Source organism: Mytilus trossulus, chromosome 3 (genome assembly GCF_036588685.1).
Source record: "Mytilus trossulus isolate FHL-02 chromosome 3, PNRI_Mtr1.1.1.hap1, whole genome shotgun sequence".
In the NCBI taxonomy this organism is placed as follows: domain Eukaryota; kingdom Metazoa; phylum Mollusca; class Bivalvia; order Mytilida; family Mytilidae; genus Mytilus; species Mytilus trossulus.
In genome coordinates, this window is record NC_086375.1 from 15,378,109 (window position 1) to 15,390,821 (window position 12,713).

A 12,713-nucleotide genomic window follows, 5' to 3' on the forward strand; every position below is an offset into this window, starting at 1 on the left:
TCTGGACAAAGAAAGATAACTCTAATTAAAAAAAAATATTGCTATTTCACAATATTGTGCAATTAGATATTTCTTGCCATTGTGCAATACTGTGCAATTGAAAAGACTTGCTATTGCACAATACTTAATATAATATTTTAGATCCTGATTTGGACCAACTTGAAAACTGGGCCCATAATCAAAAATCTAAGTACATGTTTGGATTCAGCATATCAAAGAACCCCAAGATTTCATTTTTTGTTAAAATCAAACTAAGTTTAATTTTGGACCCTTTGGACTTTAATGCAGACCAATTTGAAAACAGGACCAAAAATGAAGAATCTACATACACAGTTAGATTTGGCATATCAAAGAACCCCATTTATTCAATTTTTATTGAAATCAAACAATGTTTAATTTTAGACCCCGATTTGGACCAACTTGAAAACTGGGCCAATAATCAAGAATCTAAATACATTTTTTGATTCAGCATATCAAAGAACCCAACCGATTAATTTTTTGTCAAAATCAAACTAAGTTTAATTTTGGACCCTTTGGACCTTAATGTAGACCAATTTGAAAATGGGACCAAAAATTAAGAATCTACATACACAGATAGATTCCACATATCAAAGAACCCCAATTATTCAATTCTTGATGAAATCAAACAAAGTTTAATTTTGGACCCTTTGGGCCCCTTTTTCCTAAACTGTTAGGACCAAAACTCCCAAAATCAATACCAACCTTCCTTTTATGGTCATAAACCTTGTGTTTAAATTTCATAGATTTCTATTTACTTATACTAAAGTTATGGTGCGAAAACCAAGAAAATGCTTATTTGGGTCCCTTTTTGGCCCCTAATTCCTAAACTGTTGGGACCTAAACTCCCAAAATCAATACCAACCTTCCTTTTGTGGTCATAAACATTGTGTTTAAATTTCATTGATTTCTATTAACTTAAACTAAAGTTACTGTGCGAAAACCAAGAATAATGCTTATTTGGGCCCTTTTTTGGCCCCTAATTCCTAAACTGTTAGGACCAAAACTCCCATAATCAATCCCAACCTTTCTTTTGTGGTCATAAAGCTTGTGTCAAAATTTCATAGATTTCTATTAACTTAAACTAAAGTTATAGCGCGAAAACCAAGAAAATGCTTATTTGGGCCCTTTTTGGCCCCTAATTCCTAAAATGTTGGGACCAAAACTCCCAAAATCAATACCAACCTTCCTTTTGTGGTCATAAACCTTGTGTTAAAATTTCATAGATTTCTATTATTTTTTACTAAAGTTAGAGTGCGAAAACTAAAAGTATTCGGACGACGACGACGACGACGACGACGCCAACGTCATAGCAATATACGACGAAAATTTTTTCAAAATTTGCGGTCGTATAAAAATGTTATATTGTAAATTCAGAAATTATTGCGTGCATTTATGATTGCGATTTTGTCATTTTAGACTTAAATGCGATTTTAATTTTTACGATTTTGAGAAAAATCCTGTTAAATTCATGTAAAATATTATAAAATGAGAGTTTAAATTATTGCGTTTACAACTCAGTCGCATTTTTCGCAATAATAAAAACCTCGCATTAATTTCTGAATTTACAGTATGTCAAAAAATAGATTGTCTTCATTTCAAAAATGTAATATGTGAGAAAATAGACTCTCAGACTCTCATTAAAAAAAAAATCTTTGAACTTTTATCAGGTACTGACACACTATTGAAACTAGAACTTACAATATTATAAGATTGTATTGCTTATTAATTATTGAAAAATGTATCATATTTCTATACTGCCCAATTTCAATCATAGATTTTATCGTTTATAAAAGACTTTTTTTGGTGACATCAGCAAAGCTTGAAAACAGATATTTGTGATTATAGAATCTATGATTGACATTTGCCAGTATTAAAATACATTACTAATTCCTAATATAACGCACTTACTTTATCTGAAAGTTATTTAAATTTTAAATAACAAATGTCATCCGTGAATGTGTTCACTAATATTAAATTATAAAACTAAAGGACTCAGGCCTGTGCCATTAATTGATAAAAAGTTTTTATATTATTTCAAAACTTCCTCCCATAAAGGGGCCTCAAACAATTTTTATAGATGCTATCTCCCCTATGATATTTTTGAAATCAGTGTCCTAACTTTCATAAATCATTACCCTTTACTTTTGGTTGTAATGAAACATAAGAAATGATCTAGATTTAACAAATATTGAAATCCAATTTGATCATATTTACATATTTGAAGAATTTGACATACATTACAAATATGCCAAATAGACTGGAAATTGATGTTCTGAAATTAAATAATTTTTGAAAAGAGAACAATTGACCTTCCTCATGATTAGTCATATGATAATTGTAATGATGCTATGAAAATCTCGTGATTTGAAAAATTAAAACTATCACTAAATGTTTTCCTCCTCTGTACACAAGACAAATAACAAATAAATAGTTAATAAATAACACATTTGTTCATTGAAGGAGTAATTGTTTTAAGTTTATATCTGATCTTGAACTCTATCACAAGCCATTTTTCAGTCTGTAATCCTGAACTTCATCATTAGACATTATGATAATCTTGAACATCATACTGTTATTATGATAATCTTGAACTTCATAATGTTCAGTATGCACATGATGGTTCTTCCACAGGTGTCATGGAACTGTAAGAATTACTACTGATGGATTTAAATGTAAACATTCCAGGATCTGATTTGGCAGATTTGCTATTTGCATTTACCGTCTGAAACAGAAAATAAAGAATATTAATTTAATGTTACATACAATAATATAAACGTTCTATAGATACCTTTACATCATTACATGATCACAAAAATGTTGTGGCAACATTTGGTGTGGGTGTGTTTTGACATTTATAACCAAGGATTTGTATAGTAAGATTCTTACTATATATACAAATCTTTGCTATAACTCGTCTTCATGTTTTGCCATAACTTTGTTTCTATTTAATTCTGTCCATTTATTCAAATTTTCTTGAAAAATCTGTTATTATATATTTTTTGATTTAATGGTTTAATAGATTTTTATAATACACTTTTTTAATACTTTAATTTGTGTTGTAACTCTGTTACCCAAGACATCCATGAAAATAGTACACCATATAAAATGATGAATCCACAGTAAAACAACTTCAACATGATAAACAAAACATTTATATTACCACTACCCATGGAAGTATTATATATACAATGTATTGGCATTTGTAAATAAAATACTTCCACAACATTCATTTGCTTGTGCTGCTTTTCAATGTCACAGTCATAGTATCTTCTTTGACATATAATGAATCTTTTTCTATGAAAGCCTGTTGCCTGTTTAAATAGCTCTTGATACTTTTAAATGAAAAAATAAATAAAAAAATCTTCATTATTGCTGATATTTTCAAGTAAACAATAAAACACAGAGTACAGAAAATTGTTCAACTTGCGGAATTTAGCATAAAACAGTTTGTCTGGCAACATTTCAACAAGAAATTTACTGAGACAGATTTATGAAATGATTCAGAGAAATTCTACCAGGATTAATAACTGGGAAGATTAATAGAGATAAAATCATTATTGTAAATTACGAGTAAATCATTTAGGAAATATGTTAGTTATTAGAGCACTATTAACAGCTCTCTAATATTACATCATAAAACCTAACGACTCTCGGCTCTGTGCCATCAGTTAATATGTTCTGCAGGCGTTCTATCTATAGTAACAGAGATGTATCTCCGTGAGAAAGTTTGCTAAAACCACCTGGAGTTTACAGAGCACCTGTCAAAGAATTACCCAATCTTACCGAGAGAGATGAAAAACTAATGCATTGCTTATCATCAAAAGTCTTTAGAGATTCATCCTTCAGTTTGTTTTTGTTTGTCTTACAAATAATTTTGTGAAAGAAAAGAGTAGCATTTAGTTTCAATACATCAAAGAAAGTTTACTTTCTTTTTTTATTGAAGAAAATAAATTTCATAAAACTTATATCTCTCTATGATCCAATAAAAGCATAAATGGTTGGTTAACTAGAGGTCAAGTGTATGCTCAAGGTCGCAGAAGTCAGAGTGTCAAAATAAAATGCTTCCCCATAATAAATGACTCAAGTGGAGCTGGTGGTTTCACCTGCTCCCCAAGGGGCAGCCAACTTAAGTTCAACCAAATTTAATCTCAATTGTTTTTTTTTACAATATTGAAAACAAAAGCTAAAACCATGTTGATTCCAAGGTTAAAAACGTTGATAAAATAGAATTTCAATGTTCACTCTACAGAGTGGCCAGAGAGTATACTTATATCAAAGAAATCTTGTTCACTCAAAAGGATGAACAAAGAAGATAGTCATTGTCCACTCTGTCCTGAATCCACTGTGAAAAGGATTCACCTGGACTGTACTGTAGAGTAATTTGTACAGGTAGTTGTTCTTTGATCTCGGATGTCATTAAACAGGAAAAAGAATCATTTTGTATATCAAGTCTGTCAATTTCCACCAATTTTTTTTTTTTTTTTCTTCTTCTCAAAATATTGCTTTAACAATTCTCAATTAGCTCCAATAAATTGTAAAAATTAAAAGTTTAACAATTTCATTAAAGTATTGAAGTTTCTACAATCCCATTTTCTTCATTCTTCCTTTCTTTATATATTTTTTTAATTTTTGTTTTTGTTTTTCAACTATTTACTGCCTAAGTACTTCTTCTTCAAAGTGATAAGCACTGATGCAATCTAAATAATCATTTACCATAAAACTAATTATCACTAACACTAAACTCTCCTTTCCACAGGAGACTTCCTTTTGCACTTAACATCAACATCAGTTGATACAAGGACATTTGTTTATGACATGTTTTATTGCCAAACTAAGAGTACATGTCCATTTGCCGTTTCCCACTAACTGTGATTACCAATCTGACATTGAAAAATGGCTTAATTTGCCATTGTATGTATTCTTATTGTTAACAATTATTTTCACTAATGGCACCAAATTCAATTTTCAAAAGTACAATTTTCTTTTACATAACAATGGGTTAACAGTGCTACAGATTTATCACAATGAAATCCATAAAATTTACACAATTGTGGATTTTTGTATTTTGATGTTTACAAGTAAGATTGTACGTACATTACTAAATATGATAAACAAATACACAAGTTTCCATATTTATTTAAAATTTATTAATTTGTGTTGTAATATTTATGTGTTTTTTTTTTTTGTCGGCTCAAATCTTAATAAACTACAAATTTACATGTACAGTGTATCATTGGCATGTAATTTTGCTCTTCACAGCATGTTATCCCCTTTAAAAAATTACCCCCACTATTATGTATATTTGCAGCACACTATCATTTGTTTTGTTATTTTTGTACAAAATTGAAAATTACAGGAAACTTTTTTTCTTAAAGATAGGTGTCAAATCTATTTTACTAATTATCAGAACCAGGCTACTTGCAACAAAAATGGTAAAATATGAATTGATAACTTAATACAAAAGGCTAATATAAAAGTGCAAATTGAAAGTTTCAAGATGCATCATAGTGCATGCTACTAATCTACTACAAACTACTGGTAAATTAGAGACTGTGTATACTCCTAGTAACCGTATTATTTCAACATGTACTGCTGTGTTAATGAATACGAACTAATTCACATTCTGAGTATTACAGTGAGTAGCCTCCCCTTATATATACAGTACACTGCACAGTCAATTTACCAACAAACACAAGTATACTTCTGTACCATAAACATGTAGCTGTAGACCAATTATTGCAACTATTAATAAGTTAGAGGGATGTGAATGTTATGGTTTGCACTTTACAAATATAATCAGCATCAAGTAACATAAGTTCTGTAGAATATCTCAATTTTATTCAAAAACCATTGCCAGTTTGTAACATGGATTTGAGCAAAGGGAAAATAGTCATTGTATTAAACCTGATTTACTAAGATCTGTCAATAAATGATAATTAATTATGAGTACACAAAAGTAACAGACATGTATTGTGACATATATATATGAATAACTTATTTTTTTATCAAGGCTAAATATTTCTTCATTTGTTTGTTGTCATAACGGATGTCTTTCTTGCCAAAGCCTTGAAAAGTACAGAGATAGAGCATTGTTGCACTAATTGGTAACAGGCATTACAAATTTAAGGCAACTATTTTCCAAATGTTTCTCAGGGAACAAATGATTGAAACCAGTGGAATAGGCTAAACCGTAGCACTGTTTTAATTCTGTAAACTTTGTTATAAATCATGATGAAGTTCAAACCTATATTTATAACAACAGCTAGCCTGGACACCAAATCACAAAAGTACAAAATCTGACTGATTGGTTTTCTCCTCTAAATATGTTACACAGTTTGATATCCAGGGGTCTTTCCAGTGAATTTCAAACAATTGCTTGAACATGAGTCAACATCCAAGCACTTTTACACTTTTTCTACAGGAGTGTAAAACAGCAGACAGGAACTAGCATGTACAACAACAAAGATGGAGAAGATGACCTCTATCTGACATTTGCATGTGGGTATGCACTGACATGCCAAGTTCAGTGAGATTCAGACAAGTCTGTCTCACAAACAACACGAACATGTATTGTAATGAGCAGGAAACTAATGGAGAAATGTTTAGAGATTTATTTGATTAACATACAGGCAGATTGCCGACACAGATACCGATTTTTTGCTGTTCATAATTTTATAATAGTACTACAATGTCTATATTTTCAATTACTTATTTCCTGCCTTATTGATGATTTTTCAGCACTAAAACTTGATGATTTATCAATCTGCAATAAAATTACAGCAGGGATTAAAACCATGAACATAGACCATTTTGCAGACCATTTTTATTCTTTTTCCTAAGGTATATCCATTTCCAAATCTGCTTTTACATTGTAAGAATGAATGGGGAATTACATCTAATTGAAACCTATGAAAGATATTTCTGGTGTATATAAAATTGTATATTAGAATAAAAAGAGTATTCCTTTAGTTGTTTAAGGTTATCTTACATGATGCTCAAAAAGTAGCAAAGTTGCTGGCAGGCTATCTGGCTATAGGCTGTTAATTGCTATTGCTCCTTACTTGTTTATACTTTGGGCAAATAAACACTTAACAGTCTGTTAGCCTTGGACTGTTATCTGCTCTTTGTTTGGGTGTTGTCTCTTGGAAGCATTGCCCATTTCCATTCTCAATTTTTAATTTTTCAAGCAGATCAAATACATAACCTATACTGCGCTTATTGTTTGCATGCTCCCAGCAGAAAGCAGTGGTTTTGGTATCTGAAGCAGTGAGTCCTAATATTTACAGTTCCATTTATTCAATTTGCAGTCAGTTACAGACAAGATTATAATAAATCTGACATTAAAAAGCGTCAATTTAACATGTTTTAAGATTAAATGGATTATTTGGTTCAGATCTCCTTGACAAATAGGATACAGTTTTAAGATCAGCAGTTTTACAACATGGACCACTACTCCACATGTAACTTAATGAGCAGGAAGCTAATCTTAAATTAAGTTAATTTGGAAGGTTTATAGATTAACATACAGGCAGACAAACTCGACAGATAAAGACTGGTGTGTTTAGTGTGTAAGCTTATCCTTAGTCCTGACAACCTTTTTAGCTCTGACAACTATGCCACGGTTCATTTTAATATTCATTTTCTTAATGTAATCCAATTCTGATCTTATTTTAACACGCCACCGATCATTTGCGTAATAAATTTGACATTAGCTGCTGATGCTTATTGCTATTAGGAATGGCTATTTTTGAAAGAAATTGAATGTAACCTTGATTTAAATGATATATTCTTATCATGAATTTTCAATATATAAAATGTATTAATACTAAGTTTGCAGATCCATTAAGGATTTCTACATTGATCTTAGATGATTTTCATGCTTTTATATCTTTAATATTTGCCCTTTAAATCTTTTACTAATGAAGGTTATTCCACAAATACATCTAGTGTAGTCTGAAAATGATTGAAATACTCTATTAATTAAACAAAATGTACCAATTTCTATCAATAATTCCAATTTATTTATTCCTCACCATTTCTCGTATGCCAGTACTATCAAGAAAATAGTAATTGAAACATTATAAACTTGTATGTTGTTTGGCAGCAATGACAAATCTAAATTATTTTCTTGCTGTTTGTCCAATAATTGTTTCTAGCTGGTCAATTCTTTGTGGTCACTGGCTATGGCATTAACCTCATATTATTGTGCTATATCATCGTTAATAAGAGAAAAATCATTAACAAGTAAGACGTTCAGTTGTATATCAAAACTGTTTCCTGTCGATATCTAAATGAAGTACGTTAATGTACAAATATAAGAATAAATCACATTTTTGTTCCGTTGTTAGTAATCTGGCCCTAGATAGCGAATTCCCAGACAATGAACAGCATGTATCAAAGTACATGTAATAGCAGTTTTAATTACTATCAATAATGAATTCTCCATCTACATTTCCTTTGCTATGTGGAGGATGTAAACTGCACATGTTTCAATTCTTTGATTGATTCACTGTTGGAGTTTAATGCCACTAATACAACACCTTTAGCTATGATGCCTACATGTATGCCACCTTTTTTTAATAAAGAAAGCTGGTGAGCCCCGAGAAAACCTTTGGCAGGAAAACAAGCAATCTTAAGTTATAATTGGAATCAATGCATAAGCAACATGCAGGGTTTTCAACTATCAACCTCAGGCTAGATGGTGACCCACTTATACCAGTGGTCATCAAGGCCCTCAAATTTATTGAGACAATGGTATAAATTGCAGATCATGTCTATTTTATTCAGTCTTTTAGTTTTAATCATTAGATAATATGTCAAGGTTTAGCCTTGTGCATGTTACATATTCTCCTACATGTCTAGTAATCTTTTACATTTTGATGATCATGCATGCTTTCATTACAATTTGATGCAGGTTATCAATTCAATTTGATGCATGTTATAATTTCAATTTGATGCACTTTAGCATTTCAATTTGATGTATGATTGCAAATTTCAAATAATGATTGCACCACTGCAATATAAGCATGCTGAGAACAGTATATCTAACAATATATATGTTCCTGGTGCATGATATAAATATTCAAATCTCTCTGGGGGTTGATAAAACATTTAGAATTTTAAAATAAGTTTGATATATAATTTCACATGTTTTTGGGCTAAAAATCCATGTGTATTGTCTTTATGTCCAAAAATAGATACATTTGTAGATGCATAATAGAAATGTACAAATTTCAAGCCGAAAAATTTCTTCCATCCATTTTGAAATTGCACATACACTATTCATTTTCAAATTTCTTCCTACAATCACCCTTTACACTAACATTACATGAACAAAAAAATTGGTAACTTTTATGTGTGGATAATGTGCTCTTCCAGATTTTATATGAGGAGCTTTTCTATATATATAGTCAATCTTTATTAAAATACCCTAAATAAAACTTTCTAAATCTATACGGTACAAAATGCATTGAACATATATGTGAAAGTACCAGGTACCACCTCTTAAAGAAATGCCTTCAATAGGTACTAATTGTGCAAGCATCCAGAAAATCCGACTCCCCATGTTGATATATGTTTAATATTAAGCATGGATCATATTATATTATATCAACATGTTTTAATCCTTAAATATATAGTTGAAAGATTGCTTGATGTACCATATTTTAACATTCATCTATTTAATTTCATAAACCATGATATTAACAACTAAGCTACGTTAACTTAGTCCTAAAAATAAGTTTGATAATAACTTAAGGATGTTCGCTTGTCACATTTTGGAATTTTTGTCAAATATTCAGAATCCTCTGGTTTTATCCCTTTGAATCTATCAAGAAAGCTTAAGTCTGCCAAAGGGATGACTCCTGGCCCTGATAGTCTGACAACCAATTTACAAAACTGACTAGACCATCTGATTCATTTCTTGTAGGATAAGCAGTCTTTATATATTATCTTGTCCATTAATACTTTGAACTGACCCCCAGACTAAATATCCTTGACCATCTAATTTAAGCTAGCTATATTTTGTTTCTGGAAAATAATGGAACTGCCTATCAATTTTAGAAGGGAGGATTACAGCATTATTTCTACATCTTTTGTAGGATTAAGTTATATAACATGATCATTTTACTGATAACAGCAAATCAAGTGTCCAGTAGTAAAGACAATGGAAGTTTTTAACAACCTCAACTGGCTATGCAGCTCTTTCACGGGTCAGTCTAGTAGTGTAAAGACAATTCAGAGTCATTATTAAACGGGGTTGAAAACAGTGGACAGAAAGAAAATGCACCCACAAAAAAATAAAACTTAAAAAATCCATTTTATTTTGAATCGCAATGAATTATGATACGATATAATTCTGTTAGTGTGATCAATGACCACAATTTTTTTTATTTGATATAACTTTTAAAGAAAATAAATAGCTTGGTGATAATTTTTAATAATGGCCATTAACTTATTTTACACTTGTCAAATAAAACTCTATTAAATGTATTTCAAGACCATTTATTCATTATCTTTTTCTACACTTGTGGTCAAACATTTCAAAAATATACTGGACTACTTTGATGTTGACCATAACTCTTGACCAAAGCCATTAACTAGTTTTACACTTGTGGTCAATGGCAATATAATGCCTTCGATCAATATAAAGGTGCAAAGTTTAATTTATCAAGACCTAATCTCATGTCAATAATATTAGCTAGTTCATCAATATTCCAATTTTCTGCCAAAATCTTTCTGACCATCTAGATCTACATACAAAACTAAGATTCATGAATAACCAAACTTAAAGCATTCAGAGCCAAAATACCAGGGTTTATCTCTGTGGTCAGTTATCTCTTTGGTCAGTACCACGATAATATACCAGTTGAAAGCCAGATCATTTTATTCTGGGTGGTCAATGAAAAAGATCTGTTGATTGTTTATAGAAAACAAACAAATATCTGTGTACAACATCAAATTATATGAATAGCTATCCCCAGTGTAAATATACAATCGGGTCAATCTGTTTCAGGATGGTACTATCATATATACCATCATTATCATAGTGAGTTGTTGGCTCTACCAGTGATTATAATGATACTAAGGGTAAAAGCCACTTTTACAGTACTTTGCCATATCATCCTTTACAGCTAATTTCCTACTGCATGTAGAGCAAGACTTTGGTCAACTTGCTTGCTTTGTTGGTATTTTGTACAATTATATTAATAGGATAAAGTCCAATTAAATTTAAATATATAATATTTGAAGATATCAATCTTAATAACAAAGTTTGAATAAACATTTATACAAACAAAGCAAGCAAACCAAGCAAAGTTTTACTCTACAAGCATTATGAAATTAGCTGTAATATATGCATGAAATAGTTGCTACTAGATCTATAGTTAACAATAAATACTTTTTGAAAACCCACAATTTTGCATCCTTTCTCTTATTTACCACAATAGCAATATTGTTTACTGAGGTTGCCCCCTACATCAGGACAATTTACTTTTAATCCCTGACAATGCAATATTATAACTTGTCTAAAATTGTCACTAGCAAAAAAAAAACGTGAAGATTCAATAACACAAGACTTTCATCTATAGCTAACATCAGTACAAATGGCTTAAAGCAACGATTTTTTTCCCTGTGTTATAAATGACTCCATTGACCAAGCAAAACCTAATTAGTATTACCGGTCAGGAACAGATTAGAATATACATCATTGCTTTTTTCCCTTTACTGGATAAATAACAAAGAATATTAACTATTCCAATAGATCTTCCTTATTGAAAAAGAACTTAATTTTGTTCGGCTGGCCTGCTTCATTTAGAAAAAAAAAGATTTAGCACTAATACAAATGGCAAGGACTTGCACGAACATAGATTAAATTCTACACCATTGGGTTTTTTATATTGATAATAGCAACCTTATGGATATTACCCTTGGAACAAGATGTCTTGATTAAAAAAAAGACTGTTTGTTTCATATGTTTGCTTGACTGGCAAGGAAAATACAATTTATACTACTTTACAAAGGCTACAATATTGGTTTGTTCAGTTCATGGGGGAAAACAAAGAAAACAAATGTATTTATCCGTTGACTTGGGGACTGTACAAATTAGTTTTGTTTATGAAAAAAAGAAAACATTTTGTGCCATTTACTCAGCTTTTTTTATAACTGAGCCTACCGTATGTACATTCCATGTGGTGAGCAAATTGCAAAGTGGAGCTCATCCGTTCTAAACAAATTCTTGTTTCATTAATCATGTTAATTGGCAAAGGAAAAAAAAAAATTATTTTGATGGTTACAGTATATAATTGAATAGAAACTAATATTCCACAACATTTTAATAGTATATGTTTCATTTTCACACCATTTGACTTGTTTTTCATTTGGCCGAAAAATTCTAAACAGCATAGCTGCACAATTCTCATGCAGGATGCAAATGAAATGAAGATTTCAAGAATTCAAAACAAATACCTGGTGCACATGTAAACAACAAAACTATAAATAATAGTTTTGAAATGTAAATATCTAACCTTAACATTCAGAGATAGATAAAATAATATTTTTGTAATTGTTGAATCAGCCTTTCGTTCAGCCTTGGCAGTTATCCTACTAAAGTTGGCTTTCTATCAAATAGTGTAACAATCCTATAGTAAACTTATCTAAATATTTGTAAACCGATATAAAACGTAGTTCTCTTA

The 12,713-nt window shown here is 30.5% G+C and overlaps 1 protein-coding gene across 3 annotated transcripts in view; it reads right to left on the minus strand.

Annotated features, from left to right (window-relative positions):
• Positions 1-1,570: 1,570 nt before the first annotated feature.
• The window catches only part of LOC134710239 (uncharacterized), a 33,994-nt gene continuing 22,851 nt past the window's right edge, over positions 1,571-12,713 (minus strand). For 2 of the 3 annotated variants that reach the window (XM_063570513.1, XM_063570511.1), the window contains one exon: positions 1,571-2,743. In XM_063570513.1, the coding sequence (XP_063426583.1) occupies positions 2,624-2,743 (120 nt within the window). In that variant the 3' untranslated portion in view covers positions 1,571-2,623. The remainder of the gene's footprint in view (positions 2,744-12,713) is intronic. The other variant, XM_063570512.1, reaches the window with a different exon arrangement.